The sequence below is a fragment of the Pelophylax lessonae genome (genome assembly GCF_965119305.1).
Source record: "Pelophylax lessonae genome assembly, chromosome: 11".
Taxonomy (NCBI): Eukaryota; Metazoa; Chordata; class Amphibia; order Anura; family Ranidae; genus Pelophylax; species Pelophylax lessonae.
In genome coordinates, this window is record NC_138778.1 from 162,286,531 (window position 1) to 162,301,746 (window position 15,216).

General features: G+C 46.1%; 1 protein-coding gene across 1 annotated transcript; it reads right to left on the minus strand.

Annotated features, from left to right (window-relative positions):
* Nucleotides 1-3,529: 3,529 nt before the first annotated feature.
* LOC309566306 (Ig-like V-type domain-containing protein FAM187A) lies at nt 3,530-4,804 on the minus strand (the record flags this gene model as incomplete). The annotated part of the gene is made up of 1 exon (XM_082271413.1): nt 3,530-4,804. One exon carries the CDS (start codon nt 4,802-4,804, stop codon nt 3,530-3,532), a length of 1,275 nt encoding a protein of 424 aa, XP_082127539.1.
* Nucleotides 4,805-15,216: the final 10,412 nt, after the last annotated feature.

The following is a 15,216-nucleotide window of genomic DNA, read 5'->3' on the forward strand; positions in this document are numbered from 1 at the left end:
TAATAATACCCATTTATATTACCGTATGTACACCTAGGAAAGAATCAAGGTCTTTTTTAAAGCAATCTACTGAGCTGGCCAGAATCCCCTCTGGAGGGAGTCTATTCCACATTTTCACAGCTCTACGGTGAAGAAACCTTTCCGTATATGGAGACAAAATTGTTTTCCTCTAGACGTAAAGAGTGCCCCCTTGTCCTCTGTGTTGACCTTAACCACTTAAGCCCCAGCCCTATTTCGGACACTTTTTTTCCTAGAAAACTACTTAGAACCCCCAAACATTATATATATATTTTTTTTTAGCAAAGACTCTGGAGAATAAAATGTCGGTCATTGCAAAAATATTTGTCACGCGGTATTTGCGCAGCGGTCTTTAAAACGCCATTTTTTTGGGAAAAAATTAGAAAAATCACATTTCACTGCATTTAAAAAATACTAAACTGTAAAGTTAACCCATTTTTTTTGTATATTGTGAAAGATGATGTCACGCCGAGTAAATAGATACCCAACATGTTACGGTTTAAAATTGCGCCCCCCCGTGGGATGGCAACAAACTACGGTCAAGATCTCAATCTGCGACGCTTTAAATTTATTTAACGGTTACCAGTTTAGAGGTAGAGTGTAGCTCTTTTTTTTAAATTATTGCCCACATGTGATACCTCACATGTGGGGTTTGAACAGCGATTTCATTCGCGGCTCGACTTGCGTATACGTTTTTTTTTGTGCGCGAGCTAACGGTGACGGGGGCGGCTAAATTTTTTTTTTTCCTATTTATTTTTTATTTATTTTCAACTTTATTACAGGTTTTTTAAAAAAAAAAAAAAATCTGATCACTTTTATTGCTGTCACAAGCAATGTAAACATCCCTTGTGACACCAATATGTAGTGACAGGTACACTTTATGGAGGGATCGAGGGTCTAAAAGACCCTAGACCCCTCCACTAAACTTCCCTGTATGCAAAACGCCGAAAACGGCATTTTTGCATACAGCCGTATTTTAAATCTGCCGCCTTTTGCAGCACAGTAACCAAGAAGTGACGTCATGGACGCCGCCTCCGGGTTACGTCATCAGAGACCCGATCAAAGCCGTTTCCGGCATTCATCGGGACTCCATCCAGCCGGCGGACGTGCCGGCTGGGTGCTCGGGGCTCCTGGTGGGACGGGAGCCCCAAGCAAAGCCACAGAAGGCGGCGGGAGGGGGGGATGTCCCCTCCCGCCCCCCCGGGTAACGATCGAGCGGCTCCCGAGCCGCATCAGTCGTTACCGACGGAAAGCCGACCGTCGGCTTCAAACCACGGTACCGGGATGATGCCTCTAGCTAGAGACATCATCCCGGTATAACCCCGCAAAGTGTACCAACGTACCGTTACGTTAGAATGCGGTAAGTGGTTAAAGTGAATAACTCAACACCAAGTTCACTATATAGACCCCTTATGTATTTATACATGTTGATCATATCCCCCCTTAATCTCCTCTTCTCAAGAGAGAATAAATTCAGTTCCTCTAATCTTTCCTCATATCTGAGCTCCTCCATGCCTACTATCAGTTTGGTTGCCCTTCTCTGCACTCTCCAGTTCCCCGATATCCTTTTTGAGAACTGGTGCCCAAAACTGAACTGCATATTCCAGATGAGGTCTTACTAATGATTTGTACAGGGGCAAAATGATATCTCTCTCTCTGGAGTCAATGCCTCTGTTAATACAAGAAAGGACTTTGCTTGCATTGGAAATTGCATGCTATTATTAGGCTTAGGATCTACTAGAACACCCATATTCTTGCACATTAGTGCACATTAGTTACAGAAGAACAGAGAGGAAGAAAGGGAGAGAAGGGGGGGGGGTCTAAAATAAGCAGCTTGACTGTCCTGGGCTCTGTAGTACCACAGGGATTGTCAGACTCTACCAATTTGTTTTGTTAATTATCCACCATTTTAGAAGGCAATATGTTCAGGGGACCATCCATTATCTTTCCTATCTGGAGGCCAGGTGCCCTCTTTCCCATTCTAATCCCCCGCAGCCTCTCCTGGGGAAGCCGTTGAGGTTAATGGCAAAATCCAAGCTTACAGTTTATCAGCTGGCCTATGGAGCCAAAGCTCTAAGCGGCTAACCACGTTTTGGTGGTTGCATAGGTGGGGTCATAACAGGTTACCTGGTCCTCTGCAGTGCACATTGAATAGGTGGTTTCATTATGCACGCAGATACCAGTTACCACGCCTTCACATTTGTAATATGAATGCCACAGCAACATTTTGGTAGTTATGGGGCCTACCTTTTGATACATGGGTCACATGATGTGCCCTCCCTCATTACGGGTATTTCCAGCATAATCACCATGGTTATCATCATGGTTACTAGTAAACTTATTAAAGCATTTCTAACAAACATCATAACCGTGAATAGTCCCAGTTTCAACTGTGCGTTGACCAGTCAGCTTCCGGGTGTGACTGGAGCAGAGTTAGGAGATATCAAATGTCCTATTCTTCTATGGTGCGTTGACCCAACAGTTTCCAGGTATGTGTTGGGAGCAGAGCTGCAGATATCAGATGTCCTATTCTTCTGCCGTGCATTGACCCAACAGCTTCCAGGTATGTGTTGGGAGCAGGGCTGGAGTTCTTCCCTCTAATTTCTCTGGTCAGTTTTAGTTTTAACAGGTCCTGAGGATCTAAAGTACTCAGCCAGGAGTCTGTGTGGTCAGCAATTTGCTTTACCCTGGAGTGGTGTATCCAGGGGGGTCACCTTTACCACCCTAATGGCTGTAGGGGTTGAAAGTAGAACAGTATAAGGACCCCTCCATTTTTGCCCTAAGGTGGTTGTGTTCCACTCTTTCACCCACACTGTATCTCCTGGCCTAAAGGGGTGGACTGGGTTTGTCAGACTTATGGGGAGTTTATCCTGGATCCATTTCCCTATGTCCTGCATATTCTCCTCTAATTTCAGCAACAGTTTGCGGTTCACCACCTCCCCCCCCCCCCCCAATCTGGGGTAAGTCTCCCTTCATGTCTTTTATGATGGAGCAGGCATTTGATCACTGCTTTCTCTCTCTCTCTCTCTTCCTGCTTCCCTCTCTCTCCCCTCCTTCTCTCTCCCCTCCTTCTCTCCCCCCCCTTCTCTCTACCCCCTTTTCTTTCTCTCTCTCTCTCTCTCCATCCCTCCCCCCTCTCTCTCTCTCTCTCCACCCCCCCTCTCTCTCCATCCCTTCCCCCCTTCTCTCTCCCCCTCCCCTCCCCCCTTCTCTCCCCTCCCCACCCCCCTTCTCCCTCCCCCTTCTCTCCCCCCTCCCCCCCTTCTCTCCCCTCCCCACCCCCCTTCTCTCCCCCCTCCCCCATCTCTCCCCCCTCCCCCTTCTCCCCCCTTTTCTCTCCCCCTCCCCCCTTGTCTCCCCCCTTGTTTCCCCCCTCCCCCTTTCTCTCTCTCTCTCTGTCCATCCCTATCTCTCTTTTTCAAAATTGTCGGTCTTTTTTTGTTTATAGCACAAAAAATAAAAACTTCATCCGCCTGTTTTTATCATCTTCTTGTGACCCGTGAACGAGTCATTACACCATATCTGCTATGCATGGCGAACACTTAAAATTATAGGCACTGCATTTTATGCAATGGACCATCACAAAAATAAGAAAAAAGACGGCAAAACTGATACCAATAAACTTCATCGCGAAGATGGAGTCGGGATGAGAGGCCGTTCGCTTTTCTGCTGGGTCCGCTTGAATGACCAGCTTGACGCCAGCTTTAAGCTTCCCTTGGAGCCAACAGTAATATGTTGCTTGGTCGCTGTACCGGACATAGCGGAAGTTCAGATTATTGCCGTGATCTATGTAGATACGTGTCGCCTTCTCTTGGCCAATCAAATAGTCTAATTTGTAGAGTCTTATTTTGCCCTTATCCCAGGCAACGGCATCTTCTGGTTGGGCACCTGGGCAGGAAAGAGTAAGGCTGCTCCCCAAGGTGTATGTAAGTTTTTCAGTCGGAGCCCTGGAGAGGAATGGGATATAATCCTTAATCTTGCCTATTTTGTGTATCCAGTGTTTGATGGTGCCTAACACCCCTGGATTCCTTATGTGGCAGGGGATCTGACATTTCCTGATAAATATTTCTGGTCCCCGATCGGAAAGTTCCTTTCGCAGGTTGTCAGGAACCCCATGTGAGCCGCAGGGAACAACGCCGCTCTCTGAGAGCATGTACCTTGGGTCAAGATAGGCACTACTGACATAGCAAAAGCCTATCTTTCTTTGTTCTGCGAGCGCATCACAGCGGTCACACTTTTCCCATTTCCAGAAGGCGGTGAAGGTTGTCAGGTGCTCAGTTTTCAGGTCTGGTTGGGGATCTTGGTGGTGCTCCTCAAATGCCACATAAGCATTTGAGGTATCCTGCACATCAACGTTGTAACCCCAGTAGAATGTACCATCGCCATTTCCACAAATGTAAAGTCCTGAGTCTTCTACGCGGGCCTTGTGTATGATGACGTTGTACACTTTAGTGGTGATCTTTGACTCCACATGAAGAGACTTCTGTGTTCCATCTGGGGTCAGCATCCGAGTTTCTGCACTGTTCATGGATTTTTTATAGAACCAGTAAACGGGTGTCTCTAGCCTGCATTTACAAAGTAGTTCTATGGTCATGTCAGCGGCATAGGCCACACTTTCATAAATCACACTAGACGGGCATAAAAGCTTTTCATCTGTTTCTTCCTTTTCTGGAAGAACGTGGGCATCCTTTTCTGGAAGAACGTAAGCATTCACTTCTGTGATCTGCCAACAGATGAAAAACAGCAAAATACTAACAAGCTTTCTGAATGTCATTCTAGAATGCATCAAAAACGGTCTGCACTGCACGGAGGTCAGAGTCGTCTGGCAGAAGCAGTGAGAGGCAGTTGGTTTTATAACCTCTCAGCTGGAGCTGCTATTGGACGTCATAGTGTTCCGTGGTTGCCATGGAAACCTTACCCAGGCTTTGCAAAGGTAAACACAGGAAAAATTCACCCCTGTATACTGCTTTAACAGATGGATTAGTTTGGTCTGGGAAAATTTAACAAAGAATCCTGGATGGAAATTGCTACATAATATATAGATATATATATAGATTTCTACATACAGTATATCAAGATATGGTTTAGCCTCTAAAAACCAATCAGAGATGCTAGATTTTATTTGATCAGATTGGATGCAATCAGATTTTTCTTATTTTTTTTTCTATAATGAGTTTAATAAAGATTTAACAAGGATAGGGGTCTTTATTTTCAGCTGTCTGAGTGTCATATTCAAGTCTCAGACAGGGATAAAAATATCTGTGTTAGCGATGTCAGTTAGCCAGAAAACAAATTCCAACTGGCATTTGATAACTGCAGGTCTGGAAGTGGGGACACCCCTCACATTTTTGTAAATATTTTATTATATATTTTCCTGTGACAACACTGAGGAAATGACACTTTGCTACAATGTAAAGTAGTGAGTGTACAGCTTGTATAACAGTGTAAATTTGTTGTCCCCTCAAAATAACTCAACACACAGCCATTAATGTCTAAACCGCTGGCAACAAAAGTGAGTACACCCCTAAGTGAAAATGTCCAAATTGGGCACTATTAGCCATTTTCCCTCCCCGGTGTCATGTGACTCGTTAGTGTTACAAGGTCTCAGGTGTGAATGGGGAGAAGGTGTGTTAAAGCGGAGTTCCACCCTGGGAACGTTTTTTTTTTTTTTTATAAAAATACCCCCGGGACAGTCAGGGCTAGTGCATTCCACAATGGATAGCCTCTGATCTGTCCCGGGTTGCACTTACCTTTTAGAAGAAATACTTACCTTGAAAATGTATTGTCCAGCGCTGCCATCTCAGGTGTGGGCAGCTTGAAGCCAGCGCGATCCTCTTCTGTGTCCTCTTCCGTCTTCTTCGGTCCCACGATGCACTGCACCGGCCCCGCCATTGCTTCCGATGTCGCAGCGTCATCCCTGCACAGCTTCTGGGCACGCCCAGAAGCTGTTTAGCAAGGTATGACGGCGCCTGCACCGGAACGGATGTCGGGGCCGGTGCAGGCGCATTGATTCCTGGGAGCGATGACGTTCAGCTCCCAGGAATCATTGCAAGCCAGGAAGTGACGACTCGCCGTGGCCGCCAAGGGGAGGAAGAGGAAGTAAGGTAAGTATATTTTCTTCTAAACAAGGTAAGTAAAAAAAAAAAAAAAAAAAAATTGCGATTATCCATTTGTTTTTCAGGTGACCCCGGGCATGAAGATGGAGGTAAGTTTAATTTTAGGGTGGAACTCCGCTTTAAATTTGGTGTTGTTGCTCTCACTCTCTCATACTGGTCACTGGAAGTTCAACATGGCACCTCATGGCAAAGAACTCTCTGAGGATCTGAAAAAAGAATTTTTGTTCTACATAAAGATGGCCTAGGCAATAAGAAGATTGCCAAGACCCTTAGCTACTTAAGCCCCGGAGGATTTTCCTGCTCAAAGACCAGGGCCTATTTTGCGATTCGGCACTGCGTGATTTTAATAGACTATTGCACGGTCGTGCGACGCTGTACCCAAATGAAATTGATGTCCTTTTTTTCCCACAAACAGAGCTTTCTTTTGGTGGTATCTGATCACCTGTGCGATTTTTATTTTTTGCGCTATAAACAAAAAAAGAGCGTAAATTTTGAATAACAATATTTTTCACATTTTTTTATATGAAATTCCCAAAAAAAAGTAAAAATCAAAATTTTTTAACATTTTAGGCCAATTTGGTTTTTGCTACATATTTTTGGTAAAAAAAATTGCAATAAGCATTTTTGGATTGGTTTGTGCAAAAATTATTGCGTTTACTAACTACAGGAAAGATTTATGTAATTTATGTAATTTTTATTGTTTTTTTTTTTAACTAGTAATGGCGGCGATCTGTGATTTTTTTTTTGTGGGACTGCGACATTGCGGCGGACAGATCGGACCCCTGACTAACATTTTTGACACTTTTGGGGGTACCAGTGACATTACTACAGTAATCAGTGCTATACATATGCACTGTTACTGTAAAAATGACACTGGCAGGAAAGGGGTTAACTTTATTGGTGATCAGTGGGTTAAATGTATCCCTAGGGGCGTGTTTCTAACTGTGGGGGGTGTGGCTAGTGATGTAACCACAGAGACATACGATCCTACATAGCAGGATCATATAGTCTCTGCAGTTACATCAGGGAGAATGACGGACGGCTGTGTTTACTGCCTTTCTCCCTCTCCAGCGGGAGATCGCGAATGGCCGGCGGACAAATCGGAGCCGCCGGTCACTCGCGCAGGGATGTCAGGGAATGAGCGGGGCGGGAGCGCGTCTCCGGCGGTGCACGCTTGCCCCCTAGAGGCTCGTGGGCGAGTGACGTTCTAATATTCCTTAGTTTTGCTCTATAATTACAGTGAAGTTTTGCTCTATAAAACTTACTGCGACTATAAAATCCACAAACAATCCCCAACAAGTGACAGCCTAAGCAAGAAAACTTAGAGATTAAAGCGGAGTTCCACACATTTTAATAAGTTGAGATGTACATAATCCCCTTTAACCACTTGCCGACTGCCGCACAACTATATACGGCGGCAGTCAGCCCCTCCTGGGCAAAGTGACGTACCGGTACGTCACTCGCCCGCGAGCCAATAGGGGGCGAGCTCCCGCCCCCTATCGTTCACTGGGATCCCCGCGCGAGTGACTGGCGGCTCCGATGTCCGCCGGTCACTCGCGATCTCCCGCTGGAGAGAGAGAAAGGCAGGCGGCTAATGTAAACAAAGCCGTCTGTCATTCTCCCTGGTGTAACTGCAGAGATCATACAATCCTGCTATGTACGATCATATGTCTCTGTGGTTACATCAAAAGCCACACCCCTTTACAGTTAAAATCACGCCCCTAGGGACACACTTAACCCCTTGATCACTAATAAAGTTAACCCCTTCCCTGCCAGTGTCATTTTTACAGTAACAGTGCATATGTATAGCACTGATTACTGTAGTAATGTCACTGGTACCCCCAAAAGTGTCAAAAATGTTAGTCAGGGGTCTGATCTGTCGCAGTCCCGCAAAAAAAAAAAAAAAAAAAAAATCGCAGATCGCCGCCATTACTAGTTAAAAAAAAAACATTAAAAATGACATAAATCTTTCCCTTAGTAAACGCAATAACTTTTGCGCAAACCAATCAAAATACGCTTATTGCGATTTTTTTTACCAAAAATATGTAGCAGAAAACAAATTGGCCTAAAATGTTAAATTTTGATTTTTACATTTTTTGGGGGGGAATTTCATATAAAAAAATGTGAAAAATATTGTTGTTTTTTCAAAATTGACACTCTTTTTTGTTTATAGCGCAAAAAATTGAAATCGCACAGGTGATCAAATAGCACCAAAAGAAAGCTCTGTTTGTGGTTAAAAAAGGACGTCAATTTCATTTGGGTACAGCGTCGCACGAACGCGCAATTGTCTGTTAAAGTCACGCAGTGCCGAATCGCAAAATAGGGCCTGGTCTTTGAGCAGCCAAATCCTCCAGGGCTTAAGTGGTTAAATATGCTTTTACCTATGCAAACTATGTATTTCTTTTTTGTAAGGAAATACCATCTTTCTTCATTCTACGGAATGTAATGCTTTCAGTCCGCGCTCACTAAGAGGAGGCGGGGCGGAGCGCGGACTGAATAAAATACATCCCCGAGAACAGCTGGTGCCGTTCTGGAAATAACGCGAGATTTCGTCACTAGGGCTGCTGGGATACGTGACACCGCTATCCCAGGAGCCCTTGCGAATCCCCGAGTGATGTAATCGCAGCAGGAACCGCAAGTGCGGATGAATAAAGAAGTAAAACAGTATTTCCTTACAAAAAAAGAAAAAAAAAATAGTTTTCATTGGTAAAAGCATATTTAAAGGGGATTACGTTCATCTCAACGTAATAAATGGGTGGAACTCCGCTTTAACTTTCCTAACAGGTATTAATAAAATACTTCTATACAATTCTATAACTGCTGTTCGATTCCTTTGGAACTTGCAGAAAAAAGATAAAGGCAGCAGCCATTATTGACTGAGACTTTCATAAAACATCATCGCCTCCTACTGGTAAAGTATTGTTTCTGCAACAACTAGAATTTAACCACAAACTAAGAAAATGTCATCAAGATGCTACCAAGGTCTCCAGTTGTATCTGAATTCCAGGGGTAGTCCTGACTTTTGAATATATGTTAAATTTCAAATCCCAACTCTCAGTGTGCCCTACTGCTACTACTGCACATTTTTTCTTTAGGCTTGTACCTCTCCCAAGCCTCTGCCAGAAGGGACCAGTATCAAAGCTGTGTGGTGGAGATTTTCTCAATTGGGCATTTTGCTTTTTTATTTTGTATGTTGTCCTCCATTCTCCCCTAGGCAAGAATTACATGTTCTGCTCCCGATGCCTCCTGGGATTTGCAAATTACAAAAGGTGGTACATTTTCACATGCAGTAGGACCACGTAGAGCGAAAGTAGACTACCTTATCAGGGGTTAGGAGATTTTAAATGCATTTTTTTTTATAGATGTGATGTGCAATGCTTGCTTTAGAATGGACAACAATGACTAACAATCAAGTTATGAAAGTGGTTCTGAAGGTTTTTTAACTTTAATGCATTCTATGCATTAAGGTGAAAAACCTTCTGTGCTGCAGCTCCCCCCCCCCCCCCTCCGTTTTTCTTACCTGCGATCCAGCGATGTGCACGAGAGCAGTGGCTTCTGCAGCTGCCTCCCTCCTCATTGGGCAGATTGATAGCAGCAGGAGCAATGTTGTGACATGGGAGCAGGGGCAGGGCCAGGTGTGAGCTAGGGAGTGAGTAAGCATGGGTGCCCTCATGGAAAGCGGCAAAGAGGAGGGGACTGGGGCACCGGCGGGCGACCCCAGAAGAAGAGCATCGGGGGTGCTCTTTGCAAAAGCATTGCACATAGCAGGCAAGTATAGATGTGTTTGATATTTATTTTAATAAAAACAAAGGTTTAATATCACTTTAGGTTTTTTTAATTAGGTTTAGTGACACTTTAAAGAATAGGTACACATTTATACAAAGTGCAGGTATTCTTTTTGCCCCTTCCCATTGTGACCAAGGTGCAGGGTGGTGTGGCGGGCAGTAAACACATAGAGTCCAATTCAGGCAACTAAGTCATATTGTAGAATAGGTTCAACACAACTTAATCAGGTCTTGGTGGGTAGGCGCACCCGCCTGGAGCCACTTACAAAGAGTGACAGCGGTCTTAAGACTTGAAGATGCCAACAGCGTCTCCAACGAGGAGCAGAATGTGGCCTGGCTGGTCCACACCCATAGGGGAGGCTTTCTAAAGAGAGTTGGACGTAGTCCCTACACTTTCTCTACTCCTCTGGAACCTTTCCCTACCTCTAAACACTGTTCCTGTTAAATGGGGTCCTGTCCCTACGCTAGCCACTCACATAAAAGTGCACCAAACCGGGGAGCCAGGGTCTTAGACTCTGCCCAACCCAAGATGATGCCAGAGTCCAATCAGACAGCTGTCTCCCTGTGACCTCAGGAAGTCATGGAGGAACCAAGTTCCTCCAAACGTTCCTCCTCCCCATCTGCATCACCGTCTCGGTCAAGCACCCCCTGAAGTGGGGAGTACAGACTGCACCTGCCTACACCCTGGCCTAACAGATCCCACCCCTCCTCCACAGATGTATCCTTACTGAGATCGGACAACTGCGGTCTTTGGGTATTGTTTAGTCCTCTCTCTTGGCCGTGTCTTTGCCGTAGAACTAGAGCTGCACGATTCTGGCAAACATGAGAATCACAATGTTTTTGCTTAGAATGAACATCACAATTTTCAAAATCTTTTAACCACTTAAGCCCCGGAAGATTTTACCCCCTTCCTGACCAGACCCCTTTTTTCAATTTGGCACTTTGTGACTTTAACTGACAATTGCGCGGTCATGCAATGCTGTACCCAAACAAAATGTATGTCCTTTTTTTTCCCCACAAACAGAGCTTTCTTTTGGTGGTATTTGATCACCTCTGCGCTTTTTATTTTTTGCAATATTAATAAAGAAAGAGCGAAAATTTTGCGAAAAAATTACATTTTCAACTTTGTCTTTAAAAAAATATCCAATATACTCAATTTATGTAAATTTTTTTGGCCAAAATATATTTAGCTACATGTCTTTGACAAAAAAAAATTCAATGAGTGTATTTTTATTGGTTTGCGCAAAAGTTATAGCATCTGCAAACTATGGTGCAAATACTGAAATTTACGCAGCTTTAATTTCTGATGGCAGGGCAGTACAAAACCCCACCAAACTACCACTTTTTGGAAAGTAGAAATCATAAGGAATGTTCTGAGAGGCATGTTGAGCTCATTGAATATTTCATTTTTTTGTCACAGGTGTTTGAAAAATGACTAAAAAAAATAGTTTTTTTTTTACACAAAGTTGTCATTGAAATGATATATTGCTCACACATGCCATGGGTATATGTGTAATTACACCCCAAAATGTATTCTGCTGCTTCTCCTGAGTACAGGGATACCCCATATGTGAGACTTTTTGGGAGCCTAGCAGTGTACGGGAGCCCGAGAACAACTCACCACCATCAGAATTTTAAAGGGCGTACATTTTTCATTGCATTTTCTCACTACCTATAACGGTTTAGGTGGCCCTGAAATGTCAAGATTCCACAAAACTCCCCCAAATGACCCCATTTTGAAAAGTAGACACCCCAAGCTGTTTGCTGGGAGGCATGGTGAGTCCATGGAATATTTTAAATTTTGCCACAAGTTTTGGGAAAATTACAATTTTTTTTTTTTTACACAACGTTGTCACTAAAAGATAAATTTCTCACACATGACATGGGTATATGTAGAATGACACCCCAAAATACATTCTGCCCCTTCTCCTGAGTATGGGGATGCCCCATGTGTGAGACTTTTTGGGAGCCTAGCTGTGTACGGGACCCCGAAAATCAATCACTATGTTTAGGTTTTCTAATGGCGTAAATTTTTGATTTTACTCCTCACTACCCATCAGAGTTTCGGAGGCCATGAAATTTCATGATAGCACAAAACCCCCCAAAATGACCCCATTTTGGAAAGTAGACACCCCAAGCTATTTGCTGAGAGGCATGGTGAGTCCATGGAATATTTTATATTTTGCCACAAGTTTTGGGAAAATTACATTTTTCTCTTACGTCCTCCGACAGTCGCCGCCCACTTCATATTCATCACCAATGGGGTTATGTCCTCTATTCCGTAGGAGTAGCTAGGCAATAGAATATGTTAGTACAAAGACTTTTAACATATCCCACCCCCAGGGGGTGGTCCCCTCAGTACATAACCCTCCACTTCCTGTATCCAACTCAGTTTCATTTGTCTAGCTGTCAGGAGTAGCTGGAAGTTTCTGTGCTGGGGCACCTTGTCTCAGCTCTCTTTCCTTTCTTTGGATTTTATTTGAGTTTTTTCTCTCTTTCTTGTTAGCTGTTATTTTACCAGCGTTAGTTAGTTCTTCGGAAGAAGAGGATCATGCGGGCTGCGTCTCGGGCTGACCCCCCTGGTAGCAGGCTGTGGGTCAGTGGTTTCTCAGCCCGCCATCGAGCGTTCAGTCAGGTATCGCTCCTGAGTTATCTGAACGACCCATCCCTGTTCCGTGCAGGGATGCTAGGTGAGGTGGCTACCTCACCGGACGCTGTGCGGTTTCTCAACCCACCTTCTGATGCGTCCTGGATGCGACTCTCCCTGCCTCATGTGCAGCGGTTTGTTCGCCTGTGCGGGTCCCCCACGCCATGTAAGAGGTAAGTGCATTTATGTGGGGACCTGTCTGTCTGGGGGGTGTCAGTCTGGGACTGTGTACCTTGCCCTGTGTTCACACTATTACGTTTTCCCTATCTCTCACATTGCATGCTGTGGGCTGCAGGAGGGGGGGCTGGCTGCACTCTGTGTCAGTTTTCTGTCTGTGTGAACGGCTGTGTGCTGTGGGGCTTGAGTTTCTCATGCTTGGGGCACATTACAGCGCCGCTGCGGCGGTTTACCATGTTCCTTTTTTGGGCAGATGGTGTGTTTTACTTCACCCTCATGGGGTGTGGGAGTGGCGGTTTCGGCGCCAAAACGGCGCCATTTTGGCTGCGATCGCTCCGGCCGCATGTTTTACATGCATGGCGGCCATTTTCTTGTAGCCTCCATAGGCTTTAATAGAGCGCCCTGTATGCCAGCACTTCCTTTCCTTCAGGAGCACCGCAGGCAGCAGCAGCAGCACCGATCTCTCCAGGTTCATTTCTCTCTATTCCCTGTATCCTGCCTTGGTTACTTGTCCCTGTGGGGGTCCCTTGTGTAGGGTGCTTAGTGTGAGTGGGCTACGATCGCAGCGCTCTCTTAAAGGGGCGGTCACCCATTTATTTTTGCTACTACAGGGGCATGGATTCTCAGGAATGCAAGTTTCCTGCCAATTTAGTGGGAAGCCAGGGGACTGCGGTTTCCCCCCCCCCCCCCCCGGGGGGGATTTGGCTGCGATTGTGGCTAGCCTTGCGACTCAGGTGCAAATGCTGGTGGCTGCTCAATCCTCTAAAAGGCCCAGAGTTTCAATTTCCTCTGATTCAGAGGGTGATGGTACTGGGGCTGCTGTGGCAGAGATCTCCTTATCGGGGTCTCGTTCCTCCCTGGACCTGGATGAATTGGTTGCTTCTATCAAGCAAACTCTGCGTTTGGAGGAGGAAACATGTCCTCCAGCTGCCTTGGCGGCTTATGGGACGCAGAAAAGGCGCAAATCATCGCAGATGTTTCCATGCACTGATGATTTTCGGCGCGCTGTGAAAGAACGATGGCGTAATATACGCAAACCTTTTGCTGTACCGAGTAAGTTTAAGCTGCGCTATCCTTTTACGCCCGCTACTGATGGGCGTTGGTGTGTCCCACCTCCGGTGGACCATGCGTTAGCAGTTTTGAACAAGTCCACTGCGATTCCTGCTGAAGACACCCCGGTGTTCCGGGATGCCACGGACAAGAGGATGGAGTCCCTTGCCCGTCGTACCTATTCTATTATGGGTTCTATGTTGAAAGCTTTATTTGCTTCACTTATGGCGGCCCAGGCGGTCGCGAGCTGGACGCAGGTGCTTAGGCGTGTCCTGGTGGCTGATTCTGCCCCCCAGGCGACTTTGGATATGGTGGATCAAATCCACCAGGGTGTCATGTATTTGTGTGATGCGGACCTGGATATGGTTCCGTTGGCTGCACGTGTACACAGTGTGGCGGTGTTATCTCGCCGCCTGGTTTGGTTGAAGTGTTGGTCTGTGGATCAATCTTCATGTAAGACCTTGGCCAATCTGCCTTTTGATGGTTCTCGCCTTTTCGGCGAATCCCTGGATGCCCTAATTAAAGGGGTCACGGGGGGTAAGAGCACGCTCTTATCTCAATCCCACAAGACTAAGACGGCTCCTGGGAAAAAAGAATGCTTTCTTTCGGCCCCCTCAGGGGTCCTTTCGTGCCTTTCGGTCACACTATAGGGGCAAGCCGTCCAAGGGTCAAGACTCCCGCAAGAAGCCGTGGGCAGGTAAGCAAAAGTCCGGCCAATCCGGTTCTGCGGCCCACAACAGTGCGGCCTGAAGGGGCGCCCTCACCCGAATCACAGGAAATCGTTCGATCTGGCTACTAGATCGAGTTTCTCTCTCGGCCGGAGAGCAGATTTTTTCCCTCAAGTCTTCTGTTATCCCCGGAGCGTTTGCGGGACCTGCATCTAGCGGTGCAGGACCTGAGGGCTCAGGGAGTGGTGGTCCCGGTGCCTCATCGGGACAGATTTCGAGGGTTCTATTCCAATCTGCTCACCGTGCCCAGGAAGGAGGGCAAGGTGCGTCCGATTCTGGACTTGAAGGCGCTGAACCGCTTTGTGCGGGTGCGCAAGTTCCGCATGGAATCCCTGTGGTCGGTGGTGGCTGCCCTGGTTCCGGGGGAGTTCATGGCTTCCATCGACTTGAAGGATGCGTATCTTCACATCCCGATTTTCGAGGGTCACCAGAGGTACCTTCGATTCGCCATAGCGGAAGATCATTACCAATTTGTGGCGTTGCCTTTTGGTCTCGCCTCGGCTCCGAGGGTGTTCACCAAAGTGCTGGCACCGGTTCTGGCTTTGTTGAGGGCCCAGGGCATTTCGGTTTTGGGGTATCTGGACGATATTCTGGTTCGGTCTGCGACCAGCCAGAGTCTGGAGAAGGATCTGTCCGTCACGTTGCAGACTCTGCAGGAGTTTGGTTGGACGATCAATTTTCCAAAGTCGACATTG